General features: G+C 40.8%; 1 protein-coding gene across 1 annotated transcript in view; it reads right to left on the reverse strand.

Moving 5' to 3' along the window:
* Positions 1-24,667, reverse strand: part of LOC117353909 (beta-galactosidase-like) — a 164,131-nt gene extending 139,464 nt beyond the window's left edge. The window contains 5 exon segments of the mRNA XM_033930432.1: positions 1,893-1,987; positions 4,168-4,228; positions 11,846-11,996; positions 18,730-18,899; positions 24,507-24,667. Coding sequence (XP_033786323.1) covers positions 1,893-1,987; positions 4,168-4,228; positions 11,846-11,996; positions 18,730-18,899; positions 24,507-24,563 — 534 coding nt within the window. The 5' untranslated portion in view covers positions 24,564-24,667.
* Between the last annotated feature and the right edge of the window lie 308 nt (positions 24,668-24,975).

Here is a 24,975-nt window from a genome sequence, read left to right on the forward strand (position 1 = left end):
GGAGTGCCGCAGGGTTCGGTGCTCAGGCCCGTTCTCTTCAACATATTTATAAATGACCTGGAAATTGGCACGACAAGCGAGGTGATTAAATTTGCAGACGATACAAAGTTATTCAGAGTAGTGAGGACACAGAAGGATTGCGAAGACTTGCAAAGAGACATAAATACGCTCAAGAAATGGATCGCGAAATGGCAAATGAGGTTCAACGTGGATAAGTGCAAGGTGATGCATGTCGGTAACAAAAATCATATGCACGAATACAGGATGTCAGGTGCTATACTCTAAGAAAGACCCCAGGAAAGAGACTTGGGAGTACTTGTAGACAAGTCACTGAAACCGTCCGCGCAATGAGCAATGGCGAAAAGGGCAAACAGAATGCTAGGAATGATTAAGAAGGGGATCACAAACAGATCTGAAAAGGTTATCATGCCGTTATACCGGGCCATGGTACGCCCCCACCTGGAATACTGCGTCCAACACTGGTCACCGTACATGAAAAAGGACACAGTACTACTCGAAAGGGTCCAGAGAAGAGCAACGAAAATGGTTAAGGGACTGGGGGAGTTGCCATACAACAAAAGGCTAGAGAAACTGGGCCTCTTCTCCCTTGAAAAGAGAAGACTGAGAGGGGACATGATTGAAACATTCAAGATATTGACTTAGTAGAGAAAGGGAGATTGCTCACCCTCTCAAAGGTGAAGAGAACGAGAGGGCACTCGCTAAAGTTAGAAGGGAAAAAGTTCCGTACAAACTTACTGCACTTCTTCGAAGGAGTTCTTCTTCACTCAGAGAGTGGTAGAAACCCAGTATGCTCTTTCGGAGGCTATTATATGGGAAAGCACCGTTCAGGGATTCAAGATAAGGTTGGATAAGCTCCTACTGGAGCTGAACAGAACATACGCAAGTAAGGCTAGACTCAAATTGAGCACTAGTCTTTGATCTAAGGGCTGCCACGTGAGCGGACTGCTGGGCACGAATGACCACTGTTCTGACCCAGCAGCGGAAAATCTTATGTTCTTATGCGCTCAAGCCCCTGCGACTCAGTAGGCGAGCAAAGCTTCTAGGAGCTCCATGACAGTTTCTGCAGGTTGGTCAACAGGTTCCACAGAGGGATTGGCCTGTCAGCTGCAGATCTCAAATTGCTCTTTTCCATGCTGGCAGAGCCTTCCCCTTAACCTGGGGATCTCTGGAGCACCAAAAACCATCAAAAACCACCAAATATTAAAAAAAATATAAAGAACAGATTAGAAACGACTCATTCCAGCTCACGTGCCGAAGGAAAAACTGAAGGGAGTAGCAGATCCCTCTGGTGAAGGAGGAGGAATCGAAAACCTGGAGTGGATTCCTTCTGCACAGCTTGTGAGCTTGGGGAGAATACCCTGTCGTGCAGAATGACACGCCTATTGCAAGAGAAAATACATATCATATTGATCACAGTATCTTTAGTTTTGAAACTGTTTATGTAGAAATTAAGTAAAACAACATCTGTAAACTGAAGAGACTTGAGCATGTGAGGACAGAAATACAAGGAAGTTCTGCATTTTGTATTCCTATAAGCAAAGTACTAACCATACTGTAAAAGAAACCTGGCAGTTCCCAGGGGACCCTGTTGGTACAGCAGCTCCCAACAAGAAGCATGTGACACACGACACTTTCCTCCCTCCTGCTCAACACATATGCACAGAACACCTCACCTGTGCTGTGGATCCTGTATATACAATTAGCCTTATCTGAATGCAGCCATTTTTAAAATCAGACTATTTTATCACAGGTAAATGCCTATAAAAACTGTTCTCTGAAATTCTCATCTACTCAATTAGTGACGACAAGAAAAATCAGACTGCTTTTATTCACAATGGATGGTCTAAGTCAACAATACAGTTAAATAGTACCTGCACAGTAATGATTGGTCCGCCATTCTGATACAGAAAAGGTTTCATTTTTGGTAACAGCACACCCATCCACCTCTGCACAGCTGCAAGGTAATCTGGACCAATTTAAAAAAAGGACACACATGCAGATATGCCCATGTGTAAGCCAAATTCCGAGAACCTCAAATAAAGAAAGCAGACACAAAAATGCACACTATCTTGTCTGGCAGTTAATAGTTATATTTAACCAATTCACGTTATTTAAAGAAGGAGAAAGAGGAAACTAGGATGGATTATGTAAATTTGTGAACTAGGCCGGATATAATATATAGAAGGACATATGAAGCTCATGACGACTCTGAAGAATTTGCCGAAATGTATTAAGTGATAAAAGCATCACTTAGAAAAGGAAGTATTTTTAAAATGTGCTGACATGGGACATCTCTTACATAGGAACATATTATGATTGCTACTATTTGGGTTTCTGCCAGGCTCTTGTGACCTGGACTGGCCACCCTGGAAACAGATACTGGGCTAGATGGCTATGGGTCTGACCCACTACAGCTATTTTTATGTTATGATGTAAGATTATTGATTTTATGTCATGAAGGCCATAAGAACCAAGGCCCACTGGCAGCAAATATAGGCTATGGAATATGTTACCAGAGCATTTTAGGAGCATATAGGGGGTAGGGGATGATATGTATTCCTAATTGCTATACAATTAGCATCATTTTGCTTGGTTTTTAAGTTTCAAGCTGTGGTGCAGCCATGGACATGCCTCAGGAGCCTGGGCTCACCCCATGTCATGCTCAGGCCCCCTCCAACACTGTGGCAGCCAGTACATGGCTAGTGGGGATGCTCAAACTCCACCAGCCAAAAAGCTTCCCTGCCAGAGCCCAACCCACACTGAGCAGCAGAAGTCAGCAGGCTGCTCCAACTCTGGACACCCAGCACTTTCATGCACACTCAATTCAAATATGTGGAGCAAGCATGCAAAGTGCTGGGTGTCGAGGTTGGAACAGTGAAGACTTCTACTGTTCAGGCAGCGTAGGCGGGATCCAGCAAAAGAAGCTCTATGGATGGTGGAGCTTGAGCATCTCTGCCTGCAAAAAGTATAATTTGTGGGGATAGAGAGAGGAAATGCTTGGCCTTCCCAGTCCACTCTCAACCTCAGCCCCCCTTGCCCCACCCCCCACCCTCCCAAATCACCATCTGGCTACACCCCTGGTTTCAAGGTTATATCATTTTAATTTAAAAAAAAAAAAAGTTTGATTTACGATTTTATTTTATTTTTTACATTTTAGAAAAAGGCAATAAGAATGGAAGTAACTTTCCAAAATAGACTCCCAGAATAATCCCTAGTAGTGTACAAATGCTCTCAAGCAAAAGACGGAGCTGATGTAAGTTCGCTTAATTGTGTATATAGTATACCCATACCTGCACAGAGTAAAGAATGTGCACACTTTTCCAATTCCTCCCCAGGAATCCCTAGGCATTGCCTGCACTGAAGCACATGCTCATTAGCATGCATTATTAAATGCATGTCTGTACGTGCACAATTTTACACTTCTTACACGTGAAACATGCTTTACAAGGGAAAGGAATTGGGATAGTTATACAACCACTCAAACCTGTTTACTTACAGGTACTTCAAGCATTTTCCCTATCTGTTCTGGTGGGCTCACAATCCATCTAATGCACCTGGAGCAGTGGAAGATTAAGTGACCTGCCCAGGGTCACAAGGAGCAGTGTAGTGCTTGAACCCACAACCTCAGGGTGCTGAGGCTGTAGCTCTAACCACTACGCCACACTCTCCTCCTAAAAATAATCCCATCCCAATGTGAATCATTTACACATCTGTTCTCAGACCCTGTGTGACTCTGCATATGAACAGGCATGAACACAATAGCAATAGTGCTCTGAGTTTACAGCAGTGCCCAAGTATCATCTCAGGCTCAAAGTACACCTTGAATTTTATGTAATATGTCCAGTAACTACAAAGACACACTAAAAAGATTCTTCTTGCTACAAGAAAACCAGAAGCTGAATTAATGGGGAGGGGAAACCCTCATCAATTGGCAAGTTTAAAGCCACTAGTATGTTAGCTTTCCTTAAGGACAAGTGGATTGGAAGTCTTGTGGACCTGCAAGTCCGTTTGTGTCCAAGTTTTCCAAAATAATGTACTTTTAGGTTTACAAGTTATTAATTTACTATCTTTAAACCCAAGATACCTAAGACAGTTTCCTGAAACATGCAGTAGTTAAGCATGAAATATACATAGATTGCACGTTACCTGCATCAGAAGACCGAAGAACAATAGACTGTTTCTCAAGCAACCAAGCAGGAAGACCTCCCTGAGAAGAGAAATCTGTTAACACATAAAACTGCAAAACTGGAAGACCGTTAGAATGGGTCCCCTATAACATGTCTAACAACATCCCTTTACTCCAAACCACCCCTGTACTAGTCCCAAGCTACTAGGAAAACTCTGCTCACAAGTCACAAGTGGACGAGTAGCCTCATATTACAGAAGCAGGACCTAGTTCAAATCCAACTGCAGCTCCTTGTGATTTTCAAGTTTCATTTAAAATTTCTTATACCACTCAATCAGACTTCTGAGTGGTGTACAAATAAAAACAATTTCAACATACAAAAATGGTATTACAGGTTTAAAAAACTTTACAAAAATAGACTACGTATAGGACAAAAATAACTAACTACTGTCTCAGGTACAAACTCAGATTGTGTATACAAGAAGGACAGAAATAGGATAAAAATACTCCACAAAAAAAAAACCACACCACTGAGATTAATGCTAAATGAAAGAAAAAGCCTCAATATCGGGTGAGTCACAAGACCCTACCACCTCCTCATCATAAGCAAAAATAAACTTTCATATATATGAGCATTATTGCAAAATGATGTGGAAAAAAAAAAAGTCCGTGAAAATACTTCTACAAATGCAAATGTAACATGCAGGTTTAAATCACAGAGTGGGGTTTAAACCTGTATGTTACACAACTTTTTACATTATTATTACGGCAATTATGTAAGAAACAAAATGATCCATATCACTAGGGCTACCAGACATCCAGATTTACTCGGACACGTCCTCTTTTTAAGAGGACTGTTCAGGCGTCCAGATGGCTTCTCAAAACCCTGCACTTTGTCTGGGTTTTGAAGAGAGTTGAGATCGGGGCTGCGTCTGGAGGGCATCCGCAAATGCACAGATGCCCCACAGACGTGGCCCCAAAGAGCCAGGGCCACACATCCTCTTTTTTTAAGAGCAAAAATCCGGTAACCTTAATATCGCCTGTGAAAGAGTAACTAACCCTGAACTTGTTGCAGCACCTTTATCAGCAGTAATATTTATTTCTTATTTATTTAATTTTCTATACCGTTCTCCCAGGAGAGCTCAGAATGGTTCATATGAATTTATTCAGGTACTCAAGCATTTTTCCCTGTCTGTCCCAGTGGGCTCACAATCTATCGAATGTACCTGGGGCAATGGGAGGATTAAGTGACTTGCCCAGGGTCACAAGGGCAGTGTGGGTTTGAACCCACAACCCCAGGGTGCTGAGGCTGTAGCTTTAACCACTGTACCACACTCTCCCCCTGCAACAAGACACTTCCTATAATTTTGATATCAGTCTTTCACTTCTCTGTTGAGGAATCTAAACCAACTCTTTGCAGAACTGCTTAACTCATGGCAAAAAAAAAACCCCTACAAAAATGTATGTGAACTTATTTCGCCCCCTGCCACAGCATCTCATATGGCCAATCCAAAACTAATTTTGGTTTCTCCTCAGCCATTTAGATACAGACTTGCTTTTGTATTTTGGATCATTGTCTTGCGACGTAACTCAATTAAGCTTTAGCTTAAGAACAGGTATGTTTTTATCCAGTAGGTCATGTCAAATTACTATGCAAATTAGGGAATGTTGGGCAGGTTTCTGAATCAAGTGCAAGCGTATCCCCTTTTATGACCTGAAAAAGGGTTGTCTAACATTAAGTACAGTTAGCTGATAACCAGGAATCAGGATTTAATCCCTCCCTCCCTCTTTTTAATCCTAAATAAATTATTCTGAAACCACTAGTTAAAAAGTACCCAAGTTGGTACAAACTCGGAAGCTTTAACAGGTGTGCCATGCACCAATAACCAAAGCACACAATGATTATCCCCTACAAGGGTTCTTAATCAGTGGTATTTGCATCCCAAGGGTACAGGAAGAGGTCAAATCGGGTGCCAAGAAGAGTCTTGAAAAAGGAGACAATTTAGTGAAACTTTCTAGACATAGTAAAGGCAGTTATTAGAACACATATTGGTAGTATATCTGTATGCTACCTTAATTTTAGCGGCATGTTAGCAGCTAACAGCAACATATATACTGTAGTTTTCAGTGACTTCACTAGTGGTTCAAAAGGTTTCACTGATCAGTTAAAGGTGTGCAGGAACAAAAAAAAAAGCCCAAACAAACAAAAAACTAACATTAAGAACCCCTTTAGTACTATAAAAAATACCCATTGGAGACCATCTGCTTTTCCTGGAGGCCATTTCTCAGTTTTGAAACCTGTGGATGTTACTCCCATTTTTCCACAGCGAACACTTCCAGGGTCCACACAGGAAAACATGATTATTAAACAATATACATACTTTTACCTGCAATATTCAAAGACCTCACTTTTTACCTACAGGAAAATGATTCACTTTTGTGACCACTATATGCCAATGACTTAGGTACCCACTTCTACTAAGCTCTTTAAGGTAAGGAACGTACTGTATCCAGTTCCTTTATAAATTATGCTACCTTGACTGTCATTTGGAAAGCTGGACTAAAAATCTCCCAAAGCTACATTTATTGGATAAGTTTAGCCTGTGATACAAATCGAGATCATTGATCTTTTGACTATAATCACTCAAAATCTTATCTATAAATTACAAGGGAGACACAGAAGCGTCGCCGTGAATTTCTTCTTCTGAAATCTGGGGTTACATCTTTGGGGGCTACCTTTTATTTGAGACATTCATGTAAATGTATAGTGTGTTACTGCTCTGTCAAGTATGTATTCTTTGAACCATCTCAATTGACAACTTTTGTGGCAATGTCTCATCTGGATGGAGGAATATCTTGAACCCTATATTATAATTATGAGATCTCATTTTCAGTGCTATAACTTTTAGCATCTTGCTATAAATTTTATTTTTTCTTGTTTTCTTTTATTTTTTCGCTATTTCTATAACTTGGATCTAGAACGAGGACTTGAGCATAAAATAGTTAAATAATGTTTTCTTTATTGGATATATAATTAATTTTATGTTATTATGACTATTGCTTTCTGTACAAGTGTTATGCTTGAATTTAAATTGAAAATCAATAAAGATTTAATAATAAAATCTTATCTATAAACGGAACCCCTATGAAGGTCTGCACACCAACTACAAAACTCTGGAAGCTTTAAAAATGATATATTGCTGCAATATTTTAGGCATACATTTATGTTATATGTAATCTTATCTCAATACAAGCTGAATATCTTCAAAAGATCATAAGCCACACAAAATGATATTCATAAATTTCAAATACCAGAAAGTAAGTGCTAATACTCTTCAATATAGAACTGCGGAAGAGACCTCAGTGTTTCTCAGGAATAACCTGTGAAACTATCTAAGGCAATATGCGTATTGTCATAGAGAAATACATCTCTGGCCTCATTTATTTCCGCTGCCAGTTCACTATTTTCAATTAAATTTACTTTTTTATATTGACAACATTTTTTTTTCTCTGGGAAGATACAATACCAAATCTACTTCTGTTTGTAGACTATTTGAATGCCTGTCTACCTACTATCAAATTTGATGTAGCCTTTGATATGGTGAAAATCTCATTTTTAGATGTACTAATTACAATAAATGGCGATCAATTTGATACATCTATATACAGAAAAGAAACAGATAGAAATACTCTGTTAGAATTTTCCAGTTCTCACCCAATTCATCTTAGAGAAAGTCTCCCATACTCTCAGTTTCTTCGTTATAGGAGAGTATGTTCAACTAAATGTGAATTTAAAAAACAAGCTAACATCTTAAGTGAAAAGTTTCAGACCCGGGGGTATCCTAAAACGTGTATTAAGAAAGCGTATACAAGAGCTTTATACAATCAGAGAGAGCTCCTCCTTGAATATAAGGAGCCTGAACCCGAACCTGAAAAATTAGTATGTGTGCTACGGCACTCTCAACAAACTAGATCGTTTTCTAAAATATTGAAAAAACACTGGAATTGTTTATCCATTCATCCTTGCTTTCAAAATATAGTAATAATTACTGCCTACTCTAGGAATAAAAATTTACAAGAGTTGATTAGCCCCACAAGTAAGGGATCTGTTCAAGACCGCATTGGTAGTTTGAGACAAGACGAGACAGTGGGTCATTACAAGTGTGGGCATTGTTCTGTATGTAATAATATGCAAGAATGTTCATTTTTTGTTAACCCAACTGACCATAAAGAATATTTTTTGAGATCATATATGTCCTGTGACACGAGTGGGATAATTTATGCGATCTGTTGTCCCTGTAATCTTTTATATATTGGACAGACCACACGACAATTCAGAACTAGAATTATTGAGCATAGGTTATGCTTAACATGTACTAAAATAGAGGCACCCATGGTACAGTATTGTTTAGATTTTAACCACAAATTTTCTGAAATGCGCTGCTGGATCATAAAAAAATTATATCCTTCTGATAAGGGAGGCGATTTTAGAACTTACCTCCGGCAAAAGGAACAGAAATGGATATTTAGATTAAAAACGTGTATTCCAAATGGTCTTAATACTAAGATAGAGTGGCGTGCATTTTTTTAAAGGTAACCCAGAAGTTGCAGCGATTGGCTGTATCTCCCGTGTTCCCCGTATGGTGCTTGTTCTTTATAAGCTCGGTAGAACGCCGAGACGCCATTTCTTTAAGAGGAAATCATTGAAGCAGTAGCTCGTACTTTAAAGTAAGTAGAATAAGATTGAAGGATATTTATGAAAAAGAAAAATACAGAATTTAAACATATATTATATTTTATTTCATTTCTTTAGATAATCCCCTGATGCAGCTGTAGGGCGAAACAGGGCCTGTCGGGATATCTTTATGGGAAAGAGGTTGACTCTGGAAAAGGAGACCGACTTCTTTAAGCGAGATAGTTTACCATTGCGCTAGTTTTTTGCAAACTGCATTCTGCGGTGATTTCATATTATCAGAAGAAACTACTAAGATAAGTGCTCTCTCTTCCTTTTTTTATACAAGATATTACTTTGAAAATCAAAAGAGTGATAAAAAAGTAAAATTAAGTGAAAATAGTGAACTGGCAGCGAAAATAAATGAGACCAGGGATGTATTTCTCTATGACAATACGCATATTGCCATAGATAGTTTCACAGGTTATTCCTGAGAAACACTGAGGTCTCTTCCGCAGTTCTATATTGAAGAGTATTAGCACTTACTTTCTGGCATTTGAAATTTATGAATATCATTTTGTGTGGCTTATGATATGTAATCTTATAACATGCCAAATTCTTGTAAAATGGAATTCTAGGCGGGTTACAAGCAACATTATTGCTACATAAAAATATGGCCCCAAAATGGTCAGCGCCCACTTGTCCTCTCCCAGGTCTGCCATAAGACCTAGTGGGCTGGGACATGAGGGATCTCTCCATGTCAAAAAACTTTTACCCACCCTCTCATCTCTCTTCTCCCCCACCCCCCCGCACCTTTTACAATCCCCAGTGATCCAGCATTGAATGAGAGCAGGAGTAGCCTTCCACTCTTCTGCCCCATGAAGAGCCGCTAACGACTGGCTGCTGTGAGTTCTCGCAGGCCTTGTGAGAATTTACAGCAGCTAATCACTAGCAGCTCTCCACAGGGCAGGAGTGCGGGAAAACCACTCCTGCTCCGATTCACCGGTACTAACAGGGGAGAGAAACCAGTAGATTAAGAAATAGACGATTAAGTGCTATAACTAAAAAGCTTAGATATGTAATATCATTGATTTTTTAATAAGGAACAACTTATAAGTTTATCGAGTTTAATATATGAGCATCTATTTTAGCATGATTTAAAACTAATATACTTAACACAGTCACTGTTCCTTCCTAAATGAATGGTTTCTCTCCCCTGTTAGTACCGGCATTCTAGTTAAAAAATCCAATTGATGAAATTCTCCTGAAGAAGCTCTGTGCAGAGTGAATCCGGGACACTCCGTCAAGCACTCCAATACCTTCATTAAGCACAGCAAGAAGTTTGCATTACTAGCTGTACATAAAGCTGGACGAAGAAAACAAAGCTAAGTACAGTGGTGCCTCGCATAACGGACGCCTCGCACAGCGAACGCTGCGCACAACGAACTTTATGTCTTGATCCGTACAACGAACTTCGTTTCACACAACGAAGTCGCCCAAGCTGCATCCATGGACTAAAGTCAGCGGGCCGTTGCTTCGACTAATCAAGGCCCAAAGACAACGCACATTTGCTACATGAACAGAAATTTGGCGTACCTATTCTGTACAATAAGTTTTTGATAGAACATTGATATATCCATCCGTCTACTTCTCAGGACTCTGCCCAGAAATAACAATCTACCAGAAGTACCTTGCATAGGTCTTGCCTCTGCCTCGTCATTCTCTTGCCGCCGCCAGAGGAACCCGATGCGCTTTAGAAAATAGAACGTAGCATGGTTTGCTTTACCTAGCCGGCAGAAAATCGACTCTAAGAGCACGCGCCAGCAACACACTCCGCACTACCAACTGCGCGCCGAGCAACAGAAACATCAGGAGAAACTCCATCCCACTCTGCGTGACCACGTATGACTCAAGACCCTCCCCCCCACCTTATCTTGGAAAATATCTCTCAACTTTAGCGACGTTTCCTTTGAGCTGCGCACCATTTTTGAAGCTTTCCCATATCTTCAACCTCCCACTGCCAGCCAAGACCTTATAGGTACGGGGGGGGGGGGGGTCAGCAGGGAGTCACAGGTCGGTGGGCGGGTGGGATCCCTCCTGCCTGTATCATAGTCAGCGGGGGGGGGGGGGTTTGGCAGAGGTGGGAGAAAGCAGTAAATGAGTGGAAGTTGGCAGGCCTGGGGATGGAAGGGCAGTCGAAATACGGTATGTTGGAGCAGGGGATGAGAGGGAGGGAGAGAAGGGGAAATATTGGACAAGGGCAGAAGGGATGCTAAATCATAGGGTGACAGGCAGAGAGAACAACAGGAAAAAGAGTGGAAGCAATCTTGAACCCTGAGGGTGAGGGAAGAGAGAGGTGGTGAGATGATTGATCATGGGGAGAGGGACAAAAGGGAATAGAGATGGGATAGGAAGATAGTGGAAGTAAAAGGACAGGGAGATGTATGTTTTTAGATGTATCTAAATAAAAATTAATAACAAAAAATTTATCTTTTTTTATGTCATCTAGCATATTTTATGCTACAGAACGAATTATTTTTTTTAACATGTATTGTTATGGGAAAACGCGTTTCACATAACGAACTTTTCGCATAACAAACTTGCTCCTGGAACCAATTAAGTTTGTTGTGTGAGGCACCACTGTACAATGATTAAATGGAAGGCTTGTTGTTCCTTTAGAAATGGTTATTAAGGTTACTGTTTTGGAAGATAAATCAACTTAATTTATTGAAAACAAACAAAATTTATATTATTGAAATTAATCATTAATTAGAAAAATCTGTTGTTTATAAAAGAATATAAAAAAAGAAGAAAGGGGAATTTAAGGGACCAATGATAGCTTGCATTAAAGTTATATTGACAAGTTCTAAAGTCAAAAAAGCTGCAAACACTTGAGGTCACTTTTTCCAGAATATGTTACATACCAGAATGGTTACCAAGATATTCAACTGAGTCATTATATTCAAGTATATACAGTAATTATCCCTTTCTTCTTGCAAAAAAAAAAAAAAAAGTGCACAACTCACCATGTCCCACTCTGAACAGATATAGGGTCCAGCTCGTAGAATAACCAGAAGTTCTAGGTCATGTGCCATCTTTAGGAAGGCCTCTATGTCATGATCACCAGTGAACTGATATTTTTCAGGCTTTGGCTCATGAAAGTTCCATGGCACATATCTGTAAAACAGATATCACCATTATTCTCTCCTACTTTTAGTCAAGATGATAACATATCAAGTCATCTTGCATACAAATAAGAGATTAAATAAACAGCAAGGGCCATGCACTGCCACAGAAGTCCCTCAGTTTGATCCTCAAGTTAGGATATTCCAGTCCTCTATGGACAGTGGTGAAGGATGGCATCTAGTGAGCAAATTCAGTGCCCATGATTGCAGATTTCAAGAAGAAACCCAGAGCTCTCACTCCAATGACTAGACTGGGTATGTTTGGGTGGAGGAAGGGAAGACAGATATAAAAAAGAAATTTTATTTTTTTTTTTTTTGCTAAATCTTTATTGAACATTTTCAGAATACAATCCAAACAAAAGTAACATTACTTTCCAACAACCCACCCAAGCCTCCCTCAAACCCTCACCCCCCATCCTCTTAAACAAAAATCTTACAGAAAAAAATACAGATAAATTGAAAAGCAAACTATAAAACCATTGAGCAGTTAACCCCTTTACAGAGCCTCCTGTCCCCCTTCCCACCCACACCAAACAGGAATTTAAGGGACCACAGCACACAGGTTTACAGCTGTACGGAGAGGAGTCCAACCTCCAGGCTAAGTAACTATCCCAGATTTTATGATAAGGGACCAACTTCTGGAGCCGAAGTTCCATTTGTTTACATATTCAATGTACATAATCCAGATGAGAGAGTAAGTATCATCGCTCAGGAATCGTGGTGGAACGCCAGTGTTGTGTCAAGGCCAGGCAGGCTACAGAACAAACAAACAAGGCTAAACAATTTTCTGGAAGGGTATAACCCAGTATGAGAGCATTAAATAGAAAGCATTCCTTCAACACAGGACAGTGCTTTAGAGAAATGTGAATTATCAATTTAGCCACCATATTCCAATAAGGCTTTATCACAGGACATGACCACCATATATGTTGAAAAGACCCCAAACATCCACAGGACCTCCAACATAGATTCTCATGATGGTCATAAATCTGGGACAAGCGTTGAAGTGTCCACCATTGGTATATCTATTTTGTAGTCATTTTCAATTAATGAGGAGGCAAGTGGAAAAGAAAGTAGACATTTATATGAAGTTAACCATGCAGGGTGTCCCAACCTTCTCCTCCAAATCCTGCTCCTATCGGTCCCTTGAACAGGGTAACCTACCAAACCCTGCCCTTAGTTGCCCGTGAATAATGATAATTACACAAATGTTTCCAATCCAATATTATTATTTATTATTAAACATTAACAGCAAATCTCGATTCATTAGGCCATTTGTACAATGGGATCATACATAGCCAGGCATGTCAAAATACATCTTTCCTGACAATATGAACTCCGAGAACCACTTCCACAAGGTTCACTTACATACTTTTGCAATGCCTAGTGTGACATCACACCTGTCAACCAATCAGCCAACAGAGGCCATCCTTAGGTATGAACAAAGAAATTCCTTTTAACAGTTACCAGGCTCAAAGAAAAGTTTCATAAAATTATATATTTTTTCACAGAACTTTTTAAATATATATATATATATCCCATTTAAATATACCAAAAGCAAACTTTGCATCAACCCAGCTTTCTGTGTCAGGAACTCAAAGGCTGTACAGAAAACAGCCTCTGTGTGTGAGCCCCCCCCCCTCTAAAGTCACAGAGTAGAGAGAGTTGCCTAGCTTAAAGATTCAGAGAGTTCAAATTGCAGATGTTACTTTCTCAGGATTTCTCCAGGTTTAAATATATAAAAATACCATTTTCAAAACCAATTCTCATGTTTAAACATAAATTCACACACATAATCAAACACATTCTCACACGCATTTGAGGCCCCAAATACTCTACACTCATCTATCACATATTCACTTTCTTCTATACCCAGCAATGGATGTGAAATCAGATATGTTCCAAGCTAACTAGCTCAAGAACATCCGTTATCAATTAAGCCATGAGGATCTTTTGGCGCAAACTCTTTTAGACAAAAAACAGGCACAAAGGAGGACAGAAACTAAAATGGATGCAGATTAATACAAAATGGAGTTATTACTACCTCTATAAGTGTATTATGTATATCTAATACTGGATTTCCTATATGATCCCGCTTAATCCATCAAAATACATATACTTTTTCCCTCCTAGTAACCCCTAGTGTTTTCCTATTATTCTCTAATGTTATTTTTCTGGCCTTTGCCGCAATCCATATTCAGATTTTTATTTTTATATTTATGCACCACCTTTTCATAAGTTTCTATTGGGCATGGCCTTAACTATCACATATGCATCTAACTAGATTTACTCAGAATCACATGAAAAGGAGGCATCTCATATGTAGGAAAAAAATCTACAACGTTCAAATTTTTTTCTTACACACTATCCATTCCAGTGCAGCATATCATAGCGCCCCCACCTGGATACTGCCAGTGCCATTCTACACCCCATAACAATCCTCAGGAGCCTCCTGGGCAAGCAGAGCCCCATATAAAACAGGGAATTCCCCCCCCCCCCGCCTCTGCAGTGCTTATTCCAACTTAGTTTCCTCCAAGCTAAGATACCAAAAAGCACGTTTAGTTAGAAAGAGCCTTAAATTGTGTATATGGAAACACATCCTTGGAGGACTGGCCATATCTCTCCTGCAGGTATTCAAAAGATAGCATTCCCCCATCCCGCCAAAGCTGCCCAGCTGTACATAGCCCTGCCCGAACCCATTGGAAGTGGACAGGATCCTCTCCCCCCAGCACAAAGCCTTCTAATAAAGAAATAGGAGTCTGGGCAAAAAACTTGCACTCTGGAAATATTTTCTTGCACAGAGAATACCAGGTATGTAGGATCACCCTCAAAAATAGATTTTCAATTCTGAGCCAGGCTCGCAGAACCGCCATAGGGGACCATGGTAACCTCCAAAGAGAAATTTCTGGGGAAAAGGCTTGCTCTAAATGTATCCATGGGTGATCTACATAGCCCATCCATGCTGCCACTTCTTGTATCAAAGCAGCCTGATAAGAAAAAAAATTGGAACTGCCAGCCCTCCCTTCTGATTTGCTCGAGATAGAATTGCCTGTCATATCCAAGGAGTTTGTGTCTCCAAATATAGGTGGTCTAAGAGGATGGCGACAATATTATTAGGGATTTCATCTTGAAAAAGCATAGTTATGTGAAGCATGTTGGTGATAATTTGTCCCTGATTCTGAGCACAATAAAAAAGCTAAGTACTAGCAATAATTTATTAATATTCATGAAATTTACTAGTATGGTTAAATATATATAAAAGTTATATTTAACCTAATGAAATATTGAATAAAAATAGATAGATAAGGATCCTATGATGACAGAACACATTAAACTCTGTGTAATGAAAATCTATTGAACACAGAGTGGTGTTTCTGAAGATCAAAACATTTTGGAAAGGTGATACTGTTGGGGGATATTTGAACTTTATGTCCTCTTTATGCTATATCCAAATAAAGGCAAACACTTTTCTAGACAAGCAGCGAAAAAATGCTCTGGGGATTGCAATAGGCAATGCATGAAGTGATATAGTAATGTAGGTAATATTTTTACAGCCGCAATTCTCCCCATCCACCCAACTGTCATTCCCTCCCAACGATCTAGTGCCTGAAACAACTGCTTATGCAGGGATGGAAAATTAGCGCTAAATAAATTAGCATGGTCAGCTGTTAATTGGACCCCTAGATATTTGATGGATTTATGCGCCCAGCGAAAAGGAAATTGGGACTAAAACTCTTGAACCTGCTGCACACCTAAAGTAAGATTGAGGATCTCTGATTTTTCCATGTTCATAAAGAAACCCGATGCCTGGCCATATGCTGCTAAGACCCGCGTCAACTCGGTCAAGATTTGGTCAGGTCACTAATAAACAATAGCACATCATCTGCAAAAATTAAGATCTTATAAGACTCATCATGAACCCGTAAGCCCTGTATATAATGATTTGCATGATTCAAGCAAATAGTAATTGGGGACATAAGAACATAAGCATTGCCTCTGCCGGGTCAGACCAGGGGTCCATCGTGCCGCTCTCGCAGCGGACCCCCAGGTCTATGACCTGTAAGTGATCCTTTACCTAAACCTTTTATTCCCTAATCATTTAATATCCTGTATAGTAACCCTCTATCTATACCCTTCAATCCCCTTCTCCTTCAGGAAATCATCCAATCCCTTTTTGAAACCCAATATCGTACTCTGTCCTATCACTTCTTCTAGAAGCTCATTCCAGAACTTCCTAGCATTTGTTCTGAATCTGTCTCCTTTCAATTTTTCTGAATGCCCTTTTGTTTTTGTTGTCCCCGCTAATCTAAAGAATCTGTCCCTCTCCACCTTCTCTATGCCTTTCATGATCTTATAAGTCTCTATCATGTCCCCTCTAAGTCTCTGCTTTTTTAGGGAAAAGAGCCCCAGCTTCTCTAGCCTTTCAGCATATGAAAGATTTTCTATGCCTTTTATCATCCTTGTTGCTCTTCTCTGGACCCTCTCGAGTATCGCCATATCCTTCTTAAGGTACGGTGACCAGTATTGGACGCAGTACTCCAGATGTGGGCGCACCATAGCCCGATACAGTGGCAGAATAACTTCCTTCGTTTTGGTCGTGATACCTTTTTTGATAATGCCCAACATTCTGTTCACCTTCTTTGAGGCCGCTGCGCATTGTGCTGCCGGCTTCATTGTTATATCCACCATACCCCAAGTCCTTTTCTAGGTTGCCTTCCCCCAATACCATCCCTCTCATCGTATATCTATACATCGGGTTCCCTTTCCCTATGTGCAAGACTTTACATTTCTCTACATTGAAGCTCATCTGCCATTTTTTGCCCACTCACTCATTTTGTTCAGATCTCTTTGTAGTTCTTTACATTCCTCAACAGTTCTAACCCTACTGGAGAGTTTTATGTCTTCTGCAAATTTTATAATTTCACACTTCGTCCCTGTTTCCAGGTCATTAATGAATATATTGAACAGCAGCGGTCCCAGTACTGATCCCTGTGGGACACCACTCGTGACCCCTTTCCAGTCAGAGTAGTGTCCCTTTACTCCTACCCTCTTTTTCCTGTCCGCCAGCCAATTTTTGATCCATCTGTGCATGTCCCCTTCCACCCCGTGGCTCCACAGTTTCCTTAGTAGGCGCTCATGGGGTACCTTGTCGAAGGCTTTTTGGAAATCCAGATATACGATGTCTATGGGGTCACCTTTGTCCAATTGTTCGCTTATCCCCTAAAAAGAAGTGCAGTAGGTTCGTTTGGCATGATCTTCCTTTACAAAAACCATAGTACAATACTCACAGAAAGTTTGAAGACAGCTCAAGAGACTCTGGGAATGCCTGTAAAGAAACTCATTGGTGATGTAAAAACTAGATGGAACAGTACTTGCCTCATGTTACGAAGTGTGATTGAGTTACAGCAACCTATCAGCTTATGTTTATGTAACAGTAAAGCCACAAAGAAATCAGCACCTTTGGAATGTGACTATGATTTAGCACGCAAGCTTGTAGATATATTGGAAGCTTTTGAAGAAGCAATTACAATTGCATCTGGTGAGCAATATGTTACTGTGTCTGTTGTTCATACAATGGTTGAACACCTGATAAATTCCATTGGCGAGTCTGGCAATGAATCAAGCGAATCAGATGTAACAGCTGATGATGATGATGGGGACGAGGGAGAGGGATGTAGTGATGATAGTGAGTCAAGAAATGTCAAGATCATCAGTTCCATCACAGACTAACTGAAAAAGAGTTTATTGCAAAGATTTCGAGACATTTTATACAATAATAACTCTTACAGATTAATCAGCTTTCTGGACCCAAGATTCAAGGCTACATAATGGAACAGGATGTAATTGGGTCAACATTCTTTTTACTGTAACTCTGAAGCATTTCTATATCCTTCATCTTTATCTTTTATTATCTATATATTGGTGTCTTCAATTTTCCCAGGCAAGGGGTGTTTCATATATATTGGGTTATGGGCCCCCCCTTATATCCTGCTTAATACAATTATTGCCATCAAAGGCAGTGGAGAATTAAGTGATATGTCCAAGGGGATATGAATCCTGATTTCCCTGGTTCTCAGCTTGCTGCTCTAACCATTTGGTACAGATACAAAACAAAAATGGATTATTAGCAGAATACAATGTTTGTTAAACAAAATATAACCTTCTTGCCCTGAAAACGGCTCCTTTTCCCCTCAAAGCCATTGTGTAGCCAGAATACACATGGGCAGCAGGGTTGCGTTACCCTACTGCCTATGTGTACTCGAGCTACCCAACAGCTTTGAGGGAAAAGAACAGTTTTCAAGGCAGAATGAAATGAGGCAAACCTACAAACACATCATACTAATAGAACCCGCAAAGAGAAGGCACGAGATGGAAAAAACAACAACTCAGAGGCACTGACCTTAACCACAGTGAGCCATCAAGGCTGGGAGACCAGTCTAATCATTGATCAGGGTTATACAATCATTTATTGCTGACATTTTCCATTTCATGTGCTGTTCATATAGTTTTGCAAATTAAATCACAGGATAAAGTATCCCAAAATAGCACTCATTAAAAAACAGTGAATGCTACTGAGCAACAGTGTACACCACTAGTAACCTTGTCCCAAAAAGAAAGGAGAGAAGAAAAAAAGAAAAGAGTCTCACAAATACTAAAAACAAATATGAACATTTCTACCATCGACTAACAGAAAACAGGTTGGCACACGGACCACAATAACTCACATTTGGATGGCATCCAGCCCAGCCATTTTCATCTTCAAGAGCCGATCCTTCCAATAAAAGCCTGGCACACGAAAGTAGTGAATGCTGCCTGAAATGTAGCGGAAAGGTTGCCCATCCTTCCGGAAACAGTTATTGCTATAGTCAATCTCGAAAGTCCTCTGCAGAGCAGCCTGTGTACAGGAAATGGCATGCATTAACTGATTAGCTTCTGAATCAGACATCTCATCTACAGGGCCTTTCCTAGCCCACCCCCCTCAATTTCAAAATTGAAATATTTAACTCGTATCTATTTTAAATAATAGGCCAAGGTGAGTTACGTTACAGTCTGCCTTTAAGACTTATTAATGTATCAATATATGAGAAATTAAACAATTGTTTGATTTGCCAAGTATCTATGTGTACTTAAATTTGTATTTACTCTTAAGTATTCATATAAACAAAAAAAGAAATACTAAAATTATTGGTGAAATTCTGAGTGCCCTAATCCTTGACGGGGAGAAGCACCTTAGACCATTGCAGCTGGTCATTTGGTGATCTCAACATGAAAGTCCAGCATCTTCCCTGTCTTCAAGTCTGTTTTCCCACCCCTCCTCAAGGTCCTTTTCTCCCTCCCCAGGTCCTTTTCTGCGTCTCTCCCCCCCCCTACATGTCAAGATCTAGCGACCTGCCGGGGCCCTCATGACAGGTGGAGCCTTATCTCCGCTGCTTCCTGCACCGCCGACCCCAGTGAGGACCAGTTTGCCAAGCTGCTATGGGTCAAGAAGGAGCACATGGTCAAGAACGAGCTGCAGCACCTGTGCAACATTGCGTATTTGCAGGGACCTGCGCCTATTCTGCTGCCCAGTGCTCCCTGCTCCCGGGCCCAGCTGGGCAAAGAGCTGCAAGTAGCCCGGTGTTCTATTGCCTCCATCGGCTGCTTCCAAGCGCTGCTGCCCTGCGAGAAGGAGCCCAGAGGCTTGGGCAAGAAGAGGCATTTCCAGCCGCTGCTTGGCGACATGGCCACCGAGAAACAGCAGCAGCTGGAGCTGTGGAGCCGCGGCTGGACGTGACCCATGCCGCCAACAAGCAACTGTGAGAGGATGAGCAAGAGGCTGCACGGAGTAAGAAACGGCGGGGTGCCATTAGCCTCCACAGCACATTTCCTCTGCCGCAGTCCCGCCCCTCCTCTGACGTCAGGGGTGTGATCACAGCAGAGGGAACGTGCTGCGGAGACTAACATCAACCTGCTAAGTTCGTTCTGCAGGCTGCTTTAATTAGCTTTAAAGGGAGGAATCTGGAGGACACAGAGGGGGAAACCGAGGAAGACAGCTGGTAGGGAGAGCCATATCGGGCGTGGGCCGCAGTGAAAGCCGATTTGGGCCGTATGTTGTAAAGGGCTGCTCGACAGACTGGTGGCTTATGTACAAAACTGGTCAACCCACTTGCAAGAATTTTCACCGACCAAATGTGAATGCAATTTTGTGCAGCAGAATATCTCAATTAAAAATTGTAATCAAAACAAGGTGTAAAACAAAAAAGTTTAGGTTCTTACCTTTGCTAATCTTCTTTCTTATAAATCCACACTGTATTCGGGGACCAGTGAGTTATTTCCCTCTACTCACCAGGACTTTGTAGGAAGCCTCAAACTTCAGAGACTTAAAACCCTCCCCCTCTTACCTCATCATTGTCCCTGTGAACATCAGTTAGTTTTAAAGCAGCCAGGAACTTCTATAGAGGATAATAACAAGAGAGAGGGGAACAGGGAAACTCCCCAAATGTCAATTCTGCTCCTATAAACAAATGCAACAATGAAAAACGAGAGAACATAAAACAATAGAAACCTTAAAAAAATAAGTGCTACAAGGAGACAGCCTGCGCTGTCAGAAGAGGGTGTTTAAACTAGGTGCTAAACCCATTCCAATGGCACTCTTATAAAGGCTGGTCTGAAAATAGAAATCCAGCTTACCAGACAATCAGCAAATCAGCAAGGTATAGGGTGGGTTCCCAAAATAAAGTGTAGATTTACAAGAAAGAATATTAGCAGAGGTAAGAACCTAATCTTTCGTTCTTGTACAATCCCACTATTCCAAGACCAGTGGGACAAAATAGAACAGTCCTATAAAAATCAGGGTGGGACCGATGAGCCCGCTGCCAAAACAGTGGCATCAAAAGCAGAATCCTGCTTGGCCACCACATCGATCCTGTAAAAACTTAGTGAACATATGCAAAGAGGATCAGGTAGCGGCCCTGCAAATCTTGTCCAGAGAAACAGCCGATGATTCTGCCCAAGAGAACGAAACACCTCTGGTAAGTAATTATTTTTATTTTTTTATGCAGTAGTTATCCTAACTTGAGCAACAAGACTTTGTTACTGTTTATATCTTCTTATCTTTGCAAACTTGGATTTTCAGTTCTGACAGAAATTAAGTTGAAAAAGAGAGAATGCGACTTGCAGATGGTTAATAATGAAATAAATGCATGTTTGCTTGTCGACTATTCAGCTGCATTTTGAGTTAATTTGCACTCAGAAACAAGAACATCCATCACATTGATTAGAAATTCTAATTCATCTACTTAAGTTTCACAGTTGTTACAATTACCCATACATAGCTTAAAGAAGTTTAAATAAATAACCTTCAGATTTTAAAAAAAAAAAATTTGGTTTTGCAATTTTATAATTTCAATTATAATATGCCACAAAAAAAACATAGTAACATAGTAGATGACGGCAGATAAAGACCCGAATGGTCCATCCAGTCTGCCCAACCTGATTCAATTTAAATTTTTTAATTTTTTCTTCTTAGCTATTTCTGGGCAAGAATCCAAAGCTTTACCCTGTACTGTGCTTGGGTTCCAACTGCCGAAATCTCTGTTAAGACTTACTCCAGCTCATCTACACCCTCCCAGCCATTGAAGCCCTCCCCAGACCATCCTCCACCAAACGGCCATATACAGACACAAACCGTGCAAGTCTGCCCAGTACTGGCCTTAGTTCAATATTTAATCTTATTTTCTGATTCTAGACCCTTTGTGTTCATCCCACGCTTCTTTGAACTCAGTCACAGTTTTACTCTCCACCCCTCTCTCTTTTGCTCCATTTAGTGTGCTGGAACTAAACAAGTTTTGAAAAACACTACGGTAATCTAGCAACTCAGGGACAAAAAACACGCATCTAACGCACCTCAAATTATTACTGGGGGAAAAAAGGTATATTACATTACATTAGGGATTTCTATTCCGCCTGTGCCTTGCGGTTCTAGGCGGATTACAATATAGAAGATGTCTGGGCAATTCCAGTAGAATTACATTACAGGATAAGAGTAGATTTCAGGAACAGTAGAATTATGATACAACAATTTAACAGAATGCTACATAACACAGAGGATAATACATGTCACAGAAGATAATACATATCACAGGAGATATTATATATCGATTGAATCAAGTTAGATCAGGTGTAGTGTAGAAGGGTTACAGTACCTTCTAAATCACAGACAAGGAGATACTATAGGTGGGTGTTTCTGAAGGTGTTGATTGGGAACTCGTTGGGAGGAGGTTAGAGTGATGGGAGATATTTTTTGAACAATAGTGTTTTTATTTCTTTACGGAAATCTTTTATGTCTGTTGTTTTGATCAGTAATTCTGAGATGTCAGAGTCGATTTTAGCTGCCTGTGTCCCTAGGAGGTTGTCGTAAAGTTTCTTACGACGAGTTCCGTTGAGAGGTGGGAAGGTGAAGATGTTCTGCGTTCTCCTTCTTCTGGGTGAGAGGTAGTAGTGGAAGCGGTTGTTTAGGTAACTAGGTGCCGTGCCGTGGGTTACTTTGAAAATGAGACAGTAGAGTTTGAATTGTATTCTTGCTCTTATTGGTAGCCAGTGCGATTCTAAGTATGCATTAGTAATGTGGTCATGTTTGCTGAGTGAGTATATGAGTCTGAGGGCTGTGTTCTGGATGGTCTGCAGTTTTTTTATTGTGTTGATAGGGCAAGGTAAGTAAAGGCTATTGCAGTAGTCTACAATGCTCAGCACAAGAGATTGGACAATGATCCGGAATTGGTCTTTATTAAAAAATTTTCTGATTTTTCTTAGATTTCGCATTGTGAAGAATGCTTTTTGGGTGATTTTTTGAATTTGTGTTTGCATTGTGCAGCATCTGTCTAGATGTATACCCAGGATTTTGAGGGAGCTTTGTATTGGGTACTTGATTGAGTTTACTTCCAGTTCTGTTAGGGATGGTTTTTTGTCCTTCTCTAGCATTAGGAATTTGGTTTTGTCTGGGTTCAGCTTCAACTTATGATTTGTCATCCATTTTTCTACTGTTTCTAGTGTTGTTTTCAGGCGTCCTGTGGAGGTTGGATTGTGGATGTCGAAAGGAAGGAGGATGGTTATGTCGTCCGCATAGCTGAAGGAGGTAATATTTAGGGTGTCCAGGGTGGTGCCTAGGGAAGCTATGAATAGGTTGAAGAGTGTGGGAGAGAGGGGAGAGCCTTGTGGCACTCCGCATGGATTGGTCCATGGTTCTGATAGAATGTCTTTTGATTTGACTCTATATGTTCTAGTTTTAAGGAAGCCTTGGAACCAATTGTGAACTTTTCCTGAAATTCCAATTGCGTCTAGTATCTGGAGAAGTATGGAATGGTCCACCAGATCGAATGCAGCCGAGAGATCAAATTGGATGATTAGCAGTCTGTGTCCTTGGCTGAGGTGTCTTCGAGCTATGTCTAGTAAAGATACCAGAAGAGTTTCTGTACTGTGGTTGTATATGTTAAATCCAAACAAACAAGCAAGCTGGCTTTAGGCCATTCAAGGAGGGTTGTTTGTCACCTGACCAGCACCAGTCATATGATTACCAGTCTCAACAAAAGTAATGTTTACTATCCTATTTTGCATTCAGAGTACTTCCACTAGAATTGCTAAATCACATTCTAATAGGCAACCAACTAAAGGGTATATAAAATGCTATCCTAAATTATAAAGGCCATCCTTTCTCACTTGTTCCCTGCAGATAGGGGAAGGATTAAAAAAAGCTGCATTTAACAGAGTAGAGCTCTACTCCAGCCCCATCCCTGCAATCTACCTGCAATAAATGAGATGGGGGAGGGCACAAAAGCAGAGAGAGCAGGAGGCTGTTGTTACTAAGTGACATTCACCAGTGCTTAAATTGATAGATAAAAAGGAAGTGATACTAAGCTAGGAAAGGCTTGGGTTGGCCTGGAACAACAAGAGGGGTTGGATTATGAGTAGTGACTGTTCTCTGCTCCAGGCTTACCACATCCATTTCTCTTCTCTGCAAGGAAGAAAGGAAATCAATGCATTCCAGGCCGTTCCCCCATAAATTAAGCCCCAACATTCACTCTAAAAGTGAAAGGAATGAAGAATTGCATAGCACTTTTTTTTTTTTTTTTTTTGTAGCTCTGGCATTTCAAAGCCAACATCCAAAGCAGTGAGCACTGGAAGATTAAGTGACTTGCCCAGGGTCACAAAGCGCAGCACTAGGATTTGATCTCACAACATCTGGGTGCAAAGGCAACAGCTCAACTAGTGAGCTACAACCCATGATAGGCAAATCTGCAGATTATTCTTATTTTTTTCCAGAACAGATCCCTCGGAGAAAAAAACAAATAGTTAAAACACTGTATCCTTGTGTAAGTTCTGTGCATGTTGTCTACTGACTCTGTTATACACCGGCGTGGAGCACTGTAAAGCCCAACAGAAGTAGATCTATCCAGGATGCAGAACACACTTCTGCAACCCCAAACTGGATAGCAGGGACCATCTGAGAGCGAACAGGATCACTTACCGCAGGAGAGATGAGGAGCAGCAGCCAAGCAGGGATAAGAAATAGCGGCAGTATCATGTCCAGAAACAGCAGCAAAACTCAACTCGCGGCCAGAAACAGATAATCAAAGAATCTCACGCTGTACCTAGGAACAGGAACTAAAGCACATACAGGGCGGGGCAACTAGACCAAACTCCGCCTCAGCCAGTCCTTGAGACAGAAGCCGCAGTAGATATGACTCTGTTGATTGGCTTACACCCAGAAAGAAGCAGGGAAATGTCACGAGCCTCCTCCTGACACGCTTCTTTCCTCTCTCCCTCAAGCAGGAATCCGTGAGGCTCCATTGATTGGCTGCGAGCAACCAGGAAGTGGGATTCGAAGGCGCGGCAATTTCAGAACTCCACCTCCTCCACTGCTTTGTTATATGGTTATTAGCGCAGTACAGTATTCAATTGGGTGGTTTTGGTGGTCTCGGGTTCAACTGCTTTTA

This window comes from Geotrypetes seraphini, chromosome 2 (assembly GCF_902459505.1).
Source record: "Geotrypetes seraphini chromosome 2, aGeoSer1.1, whole genome shotgun sequence".
Lineage (NCBI taxonomy): Eukaryota > Metazoa > Chordata > Amphibia > Gymnophiona > Dermophiidae > Geotrypetes > Geotrypetes seraphini.